This window comes from Eriocheir sinensis, chromosome 10 (genome assembly GCF_024679095.1).
Source record: "Eriocheir sinensis breed Jianghai 21 chromosome 10, ASM2467909v1, whole genome shotgun sequence".
NCBI classification, from domain to species: domain Eukaryota; kingdom Metazoa; phylum Arthropoda; class Malacostraca; order Decapoda; family Varunidae; genus Eriocheir; species Eriocheir sinensis.
Window position 1 is genome coordinate 1,471,521 of NC_066518.1, and position 12,610 is coordinate 1,484,130.

At 46.8% G+C, this 12,610-nt stretch overlaps 2 protein-coding genes across 3 annotated transcripts; one reads left to right on the plus strand and one right to left on the minus strand.

Annotated features, from left to right (window-relative positions):
- Positions 1–1,650: 1,650 nt before the first annotated feature.
- On the plus strand, positions 1,651–7,599 carry LOC126996419 (oxytocin-neurophysin 1-like). 2 transcript variants are annotated; one of them, XM_050856830.1, is made up of 4 exons: positions 1,651–1,816; positions 4,192–4,328; positions 4,543–4,753; positions 6,972–7,599. In XM_050856830.1, exons 2-4 carry the CDS (start codon positions 4,194–4,196, stop codon positions 7,112–7,114), a joined length of 489 nt encoding a protein of 162 aa, XP_050712787.1. In that variant the 5' UTR covers positions 1,651–1,816; positions 4,192–4,193; the 3' UTR covers positions 7,115–7,599. The 2 variants fall into 2 exon arrangements, with proteins under 2 accessions (XP_050712787.1, XP_050712786.1); XM_050856829.1 differs by having other exon boundaries at positions 1,670–1,816; positions 4,189–4,328.
- Positions 7,600–9,534: 1,935 nt separating this feature from the next.
- Positions 9,535–11,717, minus strand: LOC126996418 (cell surface glycoprotein 1-like). The gene is made up of 3 exons (XM_050856828.1): positions 11,566–11,717; positions 10,330–11,100; positions 9,535–9,822 (listed from the first exon to the last, which is right to left on the minus strand). The coding sequence occupies exons 1-3, from the start codon at positions 11,575–11,577 to the stop codon at positions 9,664–9,666; spliced, it is 942 nt and encodes a 313-aa protein (XP_050712785.1). The 5' UTR covers positions 11,578–11,717; the 3' UTR covers positions 9,535–9,663.
- Between the last annotated feature and the right edge of the window lie 893 nt (positions 11,718–12,610).

Genomic DNA, 12,610 nt, shown 5'->3' on the forward strand with positions numbered 1-12,610 from the left:
AATATGGTGATTTAATGAATCAAATGCTTTAGATAAATTAATGAAGATTCCAACCACATAAAACTTGGCCTCTAGGAATTTGTAGATATTATTAACAAACTGCAATACGGTAATTTCTGTTGAGCGGTTAGATCTGAAACCATGTTGGTGCTCAGTTAAAATGTTATGCTTTTCAAGCTAAATTATTAAGCGTGTAGCAATGATTTTTTCGTATATCTCACTGAAGGCTCGTAGGATTGAAAATGGCCTGTGGTTATTAATATCACATCTATTGCCTGATTTATATATAGGAATAACTTTTGCCTTTTTTAAATGAGTGGGGAAAATGCCTTGTTTAAGGGACATGTTGACTGTGTGCGTTAATGGGCTGGCCAGTGACTCGTATGTGTGTGTGAGTACTTTAGGGGAGATATCGTCATATCCAGGAGTATCAGATTTTAAGGATTTTAAATAATTAATAACTTCACTGGTATTGGTTGGTGCCATGTACATAGAAAAAGTGGGGGATTGATTTAAATATTTCAGATAATTGTCAGAGGAATTAGACTCACTATTTCCTAGATTGATAAAATGTTCATTAAAAGCAGAAGGAATATTATCACATGGTGGGTGTAGTGATATCCTGTATTCACATGGTTAGCTCTGCCCAGAAGGGAATTAATGGTTTTCCAGTGGGATTTAGGGTTACCTTGATTATTTTTTAGCTGGTCTTTGGAGTATTCACTTTTGGCTGATCTTAATGTTTTTGTTAAATTGTTTCTATATTCCTGATAGGTTTCAGCACATGTTAGAGGCCATTTGGTAGCTAATCTTGCTAATCTATTTTTCTCATTGATACATCTTTTTAAGGCAGGGGGAATATAAGGACTTTTATTGTGCTTATTATCAATTATTATTAACTACATTTATTTAAGAATATGTTTAAGGATTCATTAAGGCGCGTACATTGTGTTGCCTCGTTCCAATTGACACGGCGTAATTCATCTCTGAAGTTGTTAAGAGCATTGTCGGAAATGATTCTCTCGTACTTGTTGGATGGGGGATGGTAGGCTGTCTCATTTCTGAATTGTGATATTACTGTGAAATGACCTGAGACGTCTGAGCGAATTATACAATTTACAATATTGGCTTCCGCTTGCGTTGACCAAACTTGATCAATTAGTGTGGCTGTGGTGTTAGAAACTCTTGTTGGTTTTAGAGTTAGGGGAAGTAAAGAAAATGTGTGTGTGTGTGTGTGTGTGTGTGTGTGTGTGTGTGTGTGTGTGTGTGTGTGTGTGTAGGCCGTGTTGACGAGTTGAACATTCACCGACGTATCGTTCTCTTCGTTCAGCAAGCAAGGGGCTGCTCGTCGACGCCATGACATCTATTTTTAGCCGCCATCACCGAGGCCTGTGACTTGCGAGCGTCGCCTCCTCTCCTCTCCTCCGTTCCCAACACTTCTTTCCAGGCGCTCTCCTCCTTTCCTTCCCCTCACTCTCCCCCTCCCTCTTCTTCACTCTCTTCCTTTTCTTCCCCTCACTCTTTCCCCCATCTTCCTCTTCCCTCTCCTCCTTGCCATCCCCTCTCTCGACTCTCACTCCCCTTCCTTCCCTTCTTTCCCCTCGCTCGCCCCCGCCTCCCCTCGTCTGTCTTCAGGCAGGCGCACCTTCCTTGCCCTCAGTCCCGCGGGTGACATCGCTTCCTCCCACACGCCCGTCGCAGGTATATAAGTCCGCCGGAAGACACACAGGTCCATTACGCTCTCACCTCCATTCCCGCCACCACATCCCACCCAACACCTGCCTGCCCGACACTCCGACGGCCCGGCAACACACAGGTGAGTGCCGCCGCTGCTTCTGTCACACACGTTCGTCACCACCTCACTCCAGAGACACGCCAGTTCTCGTCGACTTACCGACTTGGTCGGCATCAGCCGACAGAGTCTGTCTGTCAGCACCGTCTTCGTGGGCTGTCACCCGACAATGCCCCATGGTCCCTCCACGGAGGGACAAAATCTTTAAACAGCAACAACATCAACTACAACAACACCAACCTCCCTCCTGTGCAAACACTTGGCGGCGCGGCGGTGCGGGCCACAACTGTTAAGTCCTTCAAGCCTCCGCCGAAGTGTCTTTGCCGAAAGAGTGTGTAATCCTCCGCTACGGTGGATGACCTCAGTTGCATAGCCTCCTAGCAGACTTTTGTGCTAGTATACACACACACACACACACACACACATAGGAAGGACTATATAAGAGCATGAGCGGTGTGCATGGTGCGTTGCTGTGATGCCAGTCTTCGTGGTTCGTCCAAATACGATTGACTGTTTCTAAGGAAGGTTAGATAAATCAGCCGTGTAGGCCGACTGTTTTTTTTTTTTAACGTTTCGGCCTATGGCGCCGGTAGTCTTTCTTGATGGGGCCTGATGGCCGGCCCCAGCCCGTTGTGGCGCAGAGAAGTGTTTATAGGAGCGCCATCTTGCTTGGCTCATGCTGGCCCCCGGAGCTCATCTTTGATCCTCTCTGTAGAGAGATAATCTAGCGTCCGGGTTGATAGGTGGTCTTCGGGACAGGAAGTGGGTAGTTTTAGGACACTCGGCGGTGACTGGAAAATTTCAGCTTGTGCCGGTGTACATGGGAGGAACGCAAACCCGCGGACTTGACGCGGCGCCGGCACGCTAACTACTCAGCCACCGCCTCCTCTCTAGTGTAGACTCATTATATCCTCGTGTACCCTTGGGCCTGGGTTCGAATCCCGGTCTAGGCAGTCGGCGCGCAGCTCACCCATCCTCCTTTTCAGGCTGGTCGATAAATGGGTACCTGAGAAACCTGGAGAAGGTAACTGCGGTAACCCAGATGTCACTCTGGCCTTGTGTCCCGAGGTGATATGTTGCTTCCCGACACAGGCTGAAGGGCCAATGTGACGGAGATGAGCACTGAGGCCACGCGTGGCTTTAGCGTATGCTCCCAACTTCACATTTGCTCTTACTCTTGTGTATCTAGTGGCTATGAAACCTAAGCAGTCACTTATTTTCTGCGTGCATCTATCTGGGGCTCTGTAGTGTTGGCATATTTTCCAAGCCATCGCTCACCCCCGACGCAATGAATGGACACCTTTTAGCTGGATGCAGGCGGGATCGTTGATGGTTTTAAGGAGCAGGAGCCGATGAGGGAGAACAGCGTAGAGCAAAGAAATATTGAGAAAAAAAAAACAAGCGTCTGGGAAGTGAGAACCTTAATACTATTTTGGTGATGGCACAAACTTTTCCAAAGTCAGCGGACGTTGACCGTCCCCGGCCAAGGCTACACACCATTCAGGGGGAGCACGCAAGGATGTCCAACTTACAGGACACGGATGTGCGTCTCTTTAACTCCGCTGTCCTACAGATGAAATGACAAAAATATTACCTCAACACGAAAAAGATCTTAATACGCATATCCCTACATGGAAGTAAACTACTAGAAATGTCTGCATTCTTTGGTTCACTATCAGTCAAATAAAATAAAGATTGTTGGACAAATCATCTTGTTGCTTTTACTAAAACTAGGATACACGAAAGTACTTTAGCAGCACATAGTGACTATTACTGCATAACGTATACCTAGCTCACTCTTATGATTCTATACCTCTCAAGTAAACCTGCCTGCCTACTTTTAGCTATAGTTCAGAATAGCCACTTGACTCGTACATAAGATAGATGTCAGATTTAATATAGATTTCCTCCTCCTGAAGTTGGGGTACACGCGTAGAGACTCCAAGTTTCATCACTAAGCGATGAAAGCACTTTTGATGTTTTCAAATAAAAAAAACTTCGCATGCGCCGCTGACGGGATGAGGTCATCCACCAGGTCCCTCAGGAGAACCTATCGGCGCTATTGGCGACTTTTTTTTCTGACACCCACTGTTGAATGCTTGATAAGCGAGAGGAGGTGTGCATAAATGAAGTAAATGAAATACAGGAGTGTGACATGATGAACTAAGAAGAGTAAACGAGTTGCACGCCAGGCTTGAGTTGTATAATGAACGAGTGGAAGACTAAAGGAAATGAATGCATGGAAGACGTGAGTAAGCATGATAAACTAGTAGAGGAATAATGGACATGCAAGAATGAAATGCGTAGGCAAGTACAGTGAGCGAGGAAGCAAATGAATGGAATACGTGTTGTTTATGTGCCTAGCTGTTAGTCTCATCTGAGTGTTATGTCGGCAGCAGGTATGCAGGCGGGCGTAGCGGTGACGGTGGTGGTGACTCTGCTGGTGGGGGGCGCCGCCGCCTGCTTCATCACCAACTGTCCTCCAGGCGGGAAGAGGTCCGGAGGCATCATGTCCCAGCTCGGCCACGCCCGCACGGTGAGTTTACACCCAGACGGGGCTCCGAGGGGATAAAGCACTTTAAAGTATCAAAGGTAGTAATGTTTTCATCATCTATTCCACAAATAAGAATTTGCAGTGATGGGTTCAAGTTCCTTGGTAGTTCACTTCTGTGCTCGTGTTTATTAGGTTTACAAAGCGGGGTCATTTCATTAACCGTGTCTTAGCGCCGCTGTGTACCGTGTTTCCGCAGTGCACGTCCTGCGGGCCGGGTCTGTTGGGCCGCTGCATAGGACCTGACATCTGCTGCGGCGCCAGAGTCGGTTGTTTCATCGGGTCACGAGAAACCCGTCTGTGTCGAACTGAGAACATGGTGCCCATCAGGTGCAGCAACGCCGACCTGAAGCCGTGCGGAAGGATGCAGGAGGGCCGGTGCGCCGCGGCGGGACTCTGCTGCACGGAGAGTGAGTACTACCTGCTGCCCTGTGCCACTTGTAATGCATGTGTTGACTCTTGGCGCGTCACGGCTCAGAGCTCATTCTTCTTGTATCGCGGCTGAGCTTTGAGTTCATCCTTTCTGTGTTACGTTCGGTTTAGGTCTTCCCTTCCTGTGTCAGCGTCTAAGAGGTTAACTTTAGGATCTTCCCTATAACTTAAGGATGTGAGTTAAAACGATGAAAAACATGGATATTTTTTTCTTGACTTTAGCTTACTCAGTTTGCCATCAACACGTGAGCTATCAACATTTTCTTGGCAGTTCTGAATAAATGAATCTCAACAATGCAGAGGAACGTGAAAGGCTTTTTTAACTTTGACTACTTTTTCGTGTATTTACTGTTGTTCGAGTTATTATTATTTTCTTAGTATACTTCTTGTGATGGAACATGACAAGCGAAACTTTCGTCTTGCCTTTTTCTATACATCTACAGTTGACCAAGTTCCTCCCTCCGTCCCTCCCTCTCTCCCTCCATCTTGCCCCGCGTCACAAAAACGATGATTCAAGGGGAAAAAAATAACCTCGAGACAGCTATTTGTCCTGCGGTGCTATTCTAAGTAACTGTCCTTTTCTTATTTGCTTCCACATCATCGGAATGCTCGCCATCACAACAATAGCTTAGTTCTATCTATCTGCTTTATCTATCTATTTATCTACCCATCTATCCATCTGTCTACCTACTCGTCTATGTCTGTATATCAATCTATCTCTATCTATCTGTCTATCTATCTAGCTGTATCTGTAAGTCTTTCTATCTACTTGTCATTCCATATTTCCAGCTATCTCTCTGTCTATCTATCTATCTATCTATCTATCTATCTATCTATCTTTCTATCTACTTCTCTATTCATCCATCTATATCAATCTTTCTATCTATCTATCTATTTTTTTCTATTTAGCTATCAGTTTATCTGTCTACAAATCTACTTCTTTATCTATATATGTCTGTCTGTTTAATCTCCTTTCTTATGTATGTATGTATGTAGCAGTGGTTAGCGGGCTTTGTTTTAAGACGCCTTTTTGTTGTCCCTGAGCCTCTTCCTTTGTTGTAAAAAAAAAATGTATTAGCACCTTCATCTACATGTCCACCTTCCCCTTGAGTGATGGCGATGAGTCGGCGACACAGGTGAGCTTCTCGCCGACCCGTCCTCCTCCAGCGCCTCACGAGTACCCTGACATTCGGCGGAGTGACCTTCCTCGCGTCATGGGCCGGCGGGCTTACCCAGTCTTCTGCTCAGGAACACCCAGGCCTTGGCATTTGTTCCACGGCGGCTGCGATTGGCTCCCCCTCTTGCTGAATCTTCCCCTAATGAGGCTCGCTCCCTTCTTGACCCTCCTCACGCACTTGACATTTACCGAAGTACATTAATATTTTCTTAAGTGTGTGTCTTCTTGCGGCGACACCTTTCTGGCTCACTCCTCCTGTCCGGTTGAGAATGAAAGAATCTCGCTCTCTCACTCACCTCCTTACGCAGTTGTCATTTACCGAAGTACATTCATTTTTATTTTTATGTTACAATGTCCCTGTGTCTTCTTGCGGCGACACCTTCCTGGCTCACTCCTCCTGTCCGGTTGAGAATGAAAGAATCTCGCTCTCTCACTCACCTCCTCACCCACTTGTCATTTACCGAAGTACATTCATTTTTGTTTTTATTTACAATGTCCCTGTGTCTTCTTGCGGCAAAATCTTCCTCGCTCTCTTTCTGTCCGGTTCTGAGTGAAAGAATCTCGCTCTCTCACTCACCTTACGCACTTGTCATTTACCGAAGTACATTCATTTTTATTTTTATGTTACAATGTCCCTGTGTCATCTTGCGGCGAAACCTTCCTCGCTCACTCTTTCTGTCCGGTTCTGAGTGAAAGAATCTCGCTCACCCGCCGTGCACTTGGCATTTACCGAAGTACACCTGTTTAATTTTTTTGCCGCTGTCCTTGAGTTCCCTTGTAGTGACGCTTCCCTCACTTGCACTTCCCGCTCTGATGTGAGTGAGGGAGTTTGTCTCAGCCTTCTTTTATTTTGGGGTGAAGCATGAGATGAATGGGAACTGGGTGACTGTTAACACGCAGTAGTGGCATTAAAATCTTCTCAGCTTCCAGACTACGCATATGGTGGTGCAAAGACTCAGACAGGCGACGCTGATTGACACCCATGTGACTGGAATTTACCTCACCGTCCGTCCTTTCAGCCAAATGCGAACTGGATGACAACTGTGTGATGGAGGATACACGGAGCGAGGAGCTGGGCGCGGGGCAACAGCTGCGGGGCGGCGGCAGACCACCACACTTCGCCCTGCTGCCCGCCGTGTCGGACCGCTGGGAGGAGCAGTGAACCAGCCCGCCAGCCACCCAGCAGCCCTGCCCGCCCGTCCTTGGCGCATCCCTCTCGCCTCACCAGGAAAAAGCAAAAGGAAACGCAACACACGCAAATTTAGGAAGCTGACGTAGCCTAACATCAATTGAGGATAATGGTTAATTGTATTTCAAGACTAAGTAGATGCGGAAAATTATTGAGCTAAAAGTCTGACGATACTAACAAAAAACAACAAAAACACGAAAATACATTCATAAGTAGAAAAGCGTAATACTGCTACTTGAGGGCATTGCTACTTTCTAGAACTCTAATTGGCTATCGGACCCCCACACTGTGCTGAGTTAAAGTTAGGAATACCGAGGCTTCATCCAACCACCTGCAATGCCACGCGCTCACGTCCATTGTTTCGTTGACTCTGTGTTCGGGACTGGATCTCTCTCTCGTGCGTGTGGCAACGGCGTGTGAAGGCAGTCGGCGAGAGGCGAATAAACGAACGCTATTTATTGATGTTGTTTTCCTTTACGAGTATCCTACGTAAATATCATCACACACACACACACACACACCAAGAAAACAGCAGCAGCAGCAGTCGTAATATCAGCCCCGTCCCTTGCCCATGAAGTAGGGAAACACCAGCATTGTACTATCTGGCCATCACCTGAGCTGCCATACTACAACTAATACTACTGCTATACAAACAACACTAACAACAGCATTAACTACTGCAGCAGCAACGACAACGACTACAACTAAAACGCTACAACAAAGGGTGAAAGAGTCCCCACCAGTAGCGAGGATCGGATGTGACACACGATGTTTTCTTGCTTTCTGTCCTCGTAAAGGCCCACAGCAGAATAGTCTTGGGCAGCCCTCTCACGGCACTGGTCTGGTGGCTGCCCCTCGCACACCACTGCGTCTGTCCACCACCTCCTCCCCTGTGTGAACATAGGCGTGTGTAGTAGTAGCAGTAGTAGTAGTAGTAGTAGTAATGGTAGTAGTAGTGGTCGTAGTAGCAGCAGCAGTAGTAGCAGTAGTAGTAGAAGTCAGTAGTAGCAGCGACACTAAACACAGCGTAATAGATTGACTTAGAGGAGTACAAATGCTATGAGAATAGTATACTTTACTGTGCTATAAGAACAACAGCCTGAGGACTAATGGCATATGATCACGTTATCGCTGCAGTAATAACGAACTCACTTTTACCTTAAAATCGTATTAACACTCCGCACCAACAGCTCTTAAAAAAAAAAAAAAAAATTGACTCATGGTGTGCGAGAGCTTACAAACACAATAGGGTAGAGTAGAATAGATAGCATTAATACTAACTCATCATCATGGCCTGCGTGAACATCCAACAATATTACATCATAATAAGGCGACTTCCAACATTGACATAACCACCAAAAAACATCGGCGGTTACGATGTATATAAAAGCCTCGGCTTCTTTAGCAGTTGGATACTTGAGTCGCCATCATTAGAACCTGACCTGTAACCTATACGCGAAGATGCCATTGTTCATTACGGCTAACGAGGCAAGCTTGAGCATCTGCGTCAGCATCGCAAACAATAATGATCAGGCCTTGGCTAATGGATGACAGTAGCGTCACGAAACAGGTGAATAGTTTCCTTTCCAGATGTATTCTGCGGCCAAACCTCTGTGGATGCACGTAAAAAAATCAGACCTTATAATCGTTTTCGATTACTTCTATATGTATTGCCTTATAATATAACTAACACATTCGAGTTGCAAAGCATGATTCGCATGAACTCACACACGCAAGAAAAAATCCGTAAATATCGCTCGTCACTCCGTGGGATAACTAACTACAGGTAACTGTAAAGATACGTATACATGATTATTTTCCAGTTACCCAAAACTGACAATAATATTCTCGTGAACAGTAATGTGTCATCCAGTGCAACCAACCACCCGTTCATCTTCTACACACTTAATTTAGCCGCAACTCTTCCACATGTACAGCGTCAGGATTTCCTTAATTCCGCCACACTTTGGACGCCTCTCGACTATATTTTTTCCCATTTCGTTCCATTACATAGGGAACTACAAATGAACTGTGCTGCTTGCCCAGTACCAAGTTACAGTGTACTGTCTATCACACCTTATTATTTTGAGTTGCTTTACCGTACCCTTTCCTTAGTTCTATAGAGTAAAATAGAGAGGAACAGATGTAACATCAACACCTTGGCCTGAGTGTTTGCGCCGCGTGAGCGCTCCGCCAACCTTCAGCGGTGGACGCGGCGCACCAGGCCTCGCCTACTTACGTCCTTGCATGGTCAATAAAAATGAATTATCACTATTCATTTATTTGCAAGTGACAACAATTCGTTAATTCGTTGAATGTCGATTCTTTAAGTTTACATATATTTTTGTATTTACACCCATTCCTGAATCTCTCTCTCTCTCTCTCTCTCTCTCTCTCTCTCTCTCTCTCTCTCTCTCTCTCTCTCTCTCTCTCTCTCTCTCTCTCTCTCTCTCTCTCTCTCTCTCTCTCTCTCTCTCTCTCTCTCTCTCTCTCTCTCTCTCTCTCTCTCTCTCTCGTCACGCCTAACCTAGCACGGGGGTCCCGGCCCCCGGGTGCTGGAGGACGATGATGAGCGGCGACGCGCCCTGCTGCTGTGCCAAAGACAGCCAGTCGTTGCCGGCAGCAGAGGCAGCAGCATCAGAGGCGGTGGCGGGGGTAGCGGGGGGCGCTGGGGCAGACTTCTGGAGTGGTACAGAGAGAGGGGACTTTAGGTACAAAGAAACTAGAGAATGACGATTTGTGTAGCTATATGATTAAAGGTTGTATTAAAGGTGGTCAGGAACCTCGCGCAACCGAGAAGAAAATTGGAATTATTATCATAGTTTCTAAGAATTAGGGCTGCCTTATTTGTACAGAGGAGGCAGCAGTGGCGGTGAATGGTGACGGAAGGACAGATCTTTAGTGAAGAATGAGTAAAACAATGAATGCTATAGTTTAGATGAGCTACAATTAAAATAAGAGCATTAACCACAAAGAGAACGACAGCTGAGAGTAAAAGTTACTAAGGAAACTCATGTAGGATAATCTCATCTCAAGGGTAGCATCACTCTCTGAATAAAAACTGATATCTATTTAACGTTAATAGAACTAAGTAATCTTTCAGATTATTTTCCTTATTATCTTGTAACTATGAACTGAGGATCCAAAGATAAACACTGAGTCAGAGACGGTGGAGCACAAAGACCTACCGTGAGGGTGTCGACTGGGGCTTCGGGTGCTGGTGTCGCGGCAGGGGTGTCCACGGGCATGCTGGATACAGCCTGAGCTGCCAACCTTCTCTGCTCCTGCAGCTGCAGTTCCCTTCTCATTTCAGGGATGGTCAAAGCCACCGGTGGCCTGGAGTTCCTGATCCTTTCAGCATTCCAGCGAGTAAAGAAGCTATCGAAGGCATTTTTCATGTCTGTGGGCGAGCCGGGCCTGCTAAGGATTTGCTCGGGGGCCACTTGCTTGCTGGCTACCCTAGCCTCGGCAGCGGTCTGGTCTTCCACCGGCATCTGCGTTGTAACCTCTTCCTGGATTACCTGTTCTGTAGTGGTCTGCTCGACGGCCGTTGTGGTCTGGACTGGCAGTTCGGTTGTTGCCGCCGGAGTTTGTTCTTCGACAACTGTCTGAGTTTCAGTCGTTTTTTCTGCGACCATTGGTTTTTGGGCCCTCTCTTCGGGCATAAGTTTTTCCGTTTCTGTGGCCGCCTTCTCCTGAGCCGGTTTTTCCGCTGCCACAGGTGACGGCTCAGCCTTCTTTGCCGCTGCCACCTTGCGCAGGCGCATGCGTGGTCGTGGCCGTGCAATCCGCTGGGTCGGTGACATCGGGGCTACAGAGTTCCTTCGGGCCTCGGCCATCCAGAGCTGATGATAGTTCTCGTACGCTGCTGCGATGTCATGCACAGGCTGGACATACCTGAAAGCCGTGGCCTCCGCCGCCACCACCAGTGTCCCCACCACTGCCCAGCACACCAACACCTGCAAGAAAAATAACATACAAATTACGATTATCATGTTTATCCTTTAAATCTCCTAAAGACTTGTCAGCTAAACTATGGCTCCGCATGAGCAGGGCAGAAGGCTGAACCTTGCGCAACACGCAAACACTATAGGACGAAAAATTAATCAGTGAAAAGGGCAACTCACATCAACAATTCGTTCAACTATTGTCACCCGGTCCCGAGCGACTTTAAAACTACATACTAAAAATCCAGTATAATACCACATCAAGTTTACACCTTGAAATAATAACGACTATTCTTACTAACGATAACTACAATGAAAACAAAGCACAAAAATCCCCACTTATTTTTATAACTTCACACAATTACCCATGAATGTTGTGACACAAGTACTATGGCGTATATATCTGAGTTGAATTTAGGTCTTAGAACAACACCCAGGGCCACGACTCGCCGGCAGCCACACGGAGGCGGTACTCACAGTCGTTCTCATCCTGCTGTTTTGGACACACCCAGTCGACAACCACTGTCGGGCGGGGCAGAGCCTTTTATATGTCGCCGCAGCCCAGCCTGACCGTGCGACCTTTCTCTCCGTTACACTCGACCGCAGGTAAGCCCTGAAAAAAGTAGTTACGCACAAACTGAGGATAACAGAAAATGTCAGGGCCGCTCTCCCGGGCGGGTAAGGAACATGCCCAGCTGGGAGTGGCCGTTCCTTCATGCGAAGGTGGAGGCAGATGTGGTGGTGGTGGTGGTGGTGGGGGAGGCGATGATTATGGTGATGGTTGTGGTGATGACGGAAGAGACCGAGACTAGATACATACTTGTTAGAAATACGACACCTCTCCTAATCGACTTTCTCGCATTCTAGAGTGATTGTTTTTTTTCTTCTTTTCTTTCAATTGAATAACCCCCCCCCCTCTCTCTCTCTCTCTCTCTCTCTCTCTCTCTCCGTCAATCACTCTCTCTATTCGTCAATCAACTAGTCAGTCAATCAGTATGTCAATCCATCAGTCTGTCTATCTATCTATCTATTTATCTATCTATCTTTCTATCTATCTATCTTTCTATATCTATGCACATCCGACGTTAAAGGATGAAGGAAGAGATGAAGAAACTGTTTTATTTAAATCAACCGAATAATTGCTCATTAATCTGAGTCATTCCCTCGAAGGTATTCTGTCCCCCCAATTAATGAGGGTGGTGTGGCCGCTCGCCGCCCCGGCAGGGTGGCCGGGTGGTGCGCGGTGCGTGGCGCAGGGCCACCGCGTGGTTTTACCCTGCAAGGTCGTTAGCTGCTTCACCTACTCTTCACGGGAGGGTTGGCGGGGCGGTTCCTCCTAAGGTCATTCGATACACCCCTTGCCCCCTGCCCGCTGCTACTCACCACATCCGTTTTTGTCGCCTTGGCCATCCCGGAACACACACGCCCACGACTCCGGGGACTCGCCATAACTTGTAGTAAAACTTCTTGAAGTTATTCTATTCCCAGGGATGTACATTTTTTCCTCAACGGTCCACAGGAT